This window comes from Protomyctophum parallelum (genome assembly GCF_964188405.1).
Source record: "Protomyctophum parallelum genome assembly, chromosome: 2".
In the NCBI taxonomy this organism is placed as follows: Eukaryota; Metazoa; Chordata; class Actinopteri; order Myctophiformes; family Myctophidae; genus Protomyctophum; species Protomyctophum parallelum.
In genome coordinates this window covers 56483826-56486406 of record NC_139699.1, presented here as the reverse complement: position 1 = coordinate 56486406, position 2581 = coordinate 56483826, and the positions used below count along the sequence as shown (strand labels likewise).

Below are 2581 nucleotides of genomic sequence, written 5' to 3'. Positions count from 1 at the left end.
TCCTGAGGGATCCTCACGGCCCTCTACCATATTGTCGAATTTTGTGAAGAATGATAGCACAGAACTGCCAAAGCTGCTAAAATGGCGGAATTCTTACGGAAACAAAAGGGGTCTACACCCTTTGGGCTTGACCCTTAAAGATCACAACAACTTCATTAACTTTTCCTTTAAATAGATAGAATATTAGGCCTACTATATTAGTCCTTTAAATAGATAGAATACTATTAGTCCTTTAAATCAGGGATTTTCAACTGATTGTGAACCAGGGACCACCACCCTGACTTAGAATCAACCTGGGGACCACTGTTGCATTGGGTGGGGAATCTGGGGATATGGGCTAAGATTAATGCTTTTGTAACACTTGCTATGCATCCCGTGTGTATACATTCCACTGTTTCTCAACCAATGGTCCATTGACTAATAATAATTTCCTAATGATAATAATGACTCAACCAGACAATCCGCTGCACTTCCCCCCCTCCTTTTTTCTGTTGAATTTCTTGACGTCCAATTTGGTCAGGGACCACATGCAATACTTCCAGGGACCACCAGTGGTCCACGGACCACCTGTTGAAAACCCCTGCTTTAAATCGATAGAATACTATATTAACAGTTAAAATAATAATAATCACAACAACGTCATTACTTAAAAAAACTCCACCCAGAGTAGTGACTGAAGGGAGCGCAGAAGCCAATAGGACTCTGCAATGAACTACATCAAAACTAAAAAACATTTCTGACGAAAAAGAAAAGAAAAACATCCGCTTTCTCCTCTCTGGCCTCCTCAGTCCTCAAAGTTCTCCTCCCTCCAAACAATGATGTAGTGTGTACATGTAAAAGATACGCTGTACATCTGGGGTGCTATAGTGGCTTACCCAGCTTAGCTAGTGCACAGAACATAAATAACAAAGAGATTCACTTTCATCACAATAAATACATCTCACGCGGTTCCATAGACTATAGGCTGGCAAACCATTTACATCATAAGTGCTCTAAACAAACACCTGCGTGAAGTGAGGGGCACTCTCATCATCATGCATCACATTCCGTGCTCAACCAATCAATTCATCACAAATGTCATTTCGGCCAATCACTTTTGGCGTCTTCACTTTTCTGTCCTCACTCTTATCATGCATAACATTCAGTTAATTCTGTGTGGCGACTAGCTGCCACAGCGAGCACTCATAACGTTCAGTTAATTCTACGTGGCGATTGGTCGTTCCCACAGCTCAGCTCTTCAGTCCGTACTGCAGGACGGCAACCTTGCTCAGTGCCTTCAGGTCGGGACGCAGGTCCAGCATGTGCAGGTCGTCGGCGGGCGTGTCGTAGCCCCGGTATCCCCCGAAGAGGACGACGATGCGATCTCCCAGCAGGCAGCAGCACATGCGAGGCTTCAGAGAGGGCGGGCCCTCGCCCTTGGGCTCCGTCTTCCTCCAGGACGAGGTCTTGGGGTTGAACCTCCACAGGTCGTCCTGGCCGCTGCCCATGTGGTGGCCGCCGAACACACACAGCTCGCCGCCGTAGGCGAATGTCGCCGCGCGGCCGTGCGGCAGGAAGTCGGCGGGGGCCGTGCTCGTCCAGCAGCTGGCCTTCGGGTCGAACACCCGCACGTGGTTCTGGTTCCCTCGGCCGCCGAACACGTACATCTTGGTCCCGATGGTGGTGGCCGAGTGACACGAGGAGGTGGGCCGCGGCGTGCCCGGCTCAATGGCGACCAGCGACCACACCAGCGGGAGGGGCTCCTTGTCAACGGGCTCCGGGACGGGGACCGCCCCCTTGCCCTTCGTGGGCGTCGACGTCTCGGTGTCCGGCGGCACCGTCTCCAGCGTGTAGATGTCGCTGCTGCAGCCGTCCCAGTTGAAGCCCCCGTAGACGTACATGAGCGTGCCTATAGCGCACGCCGAGTGGTTCCTGGTGCCCGGTGGCGGCGCGCCGCAGACCGTGGGCCGCGACCAGCGGTGGGCGTCCACGTCGAAGACGTAGAGCACGTCACAGAAGTCGCCATTCCAGTAGCCACCCCACACGTACACGGCATGGCCTATCAGCACAGCCGAGTGGCCGAAGCGCATGGAGGGAGCCACCGCGGGTCCTCCCGTTTGGTCAGGCAGTTTGGCCCAGCGCATGGACACTGTGTCGAAGACGTGCACCTGGAGGCGGTCCACGTCCTTATAAGGACCTCCGAAGCAGTAGATGTTGCTCGCCCCCACCGCCATGCTCACGTGATACTTGTCGTTGATGTCTTCCTCCGGCGCCACTCCGCTCGAATGCAACGTCCACAGAGACATCGTCCAAGACACCGAGGAGGAGCTGGACGGAAACCGGTTGGTCTAGTCAAATTCTTCCTGCTTCTTCTTCTTCTTCTTCTTCTTCCTCTTCTAGGAATCTTTCAATATTATTCTTCTACAAATTTGCCTCTGCTTGGCATGCTCCCACTTATAATTGGTGCCTGTAGCAAAAGCGGCCCGCGACGCTTAAGTTAGATGGGTCGTGGCAGCCAATCAGGAAACCCGCTAGGGGGGGGGGGGGTTGGGTATGGCATATCCCCGATAGGGTCCGCGTCAATATGCCGACGGTCCATTGG

At 52.9% G+C, this 2581-nt stretch overlaps 1 protein-coding gene across 1 annotated transcript; it reads right to left on the bottom strand.

Moving 5' to 3' along the window:
- Window positions 1-1229: 1229 nt before the first annotated feature.
- On the bottom strand, window positions 1230-2285 carry LOC310854690 (kelch domain-containing protein 3-like; the record flags this gene model as incomplete). Its single annotated transcript, XM_083759365.1, has 1 exon — window positions 1230-2285. One exon carries the CDS (start codon window positions 2283-2285, stop codon window positions 1230-1232), a length of 1056 nt encoding a protein of 351 aa, XP_083615491.1.
- Between the last annotated feature and the right edge of the window lie 296 nt (window positions 2286-2581).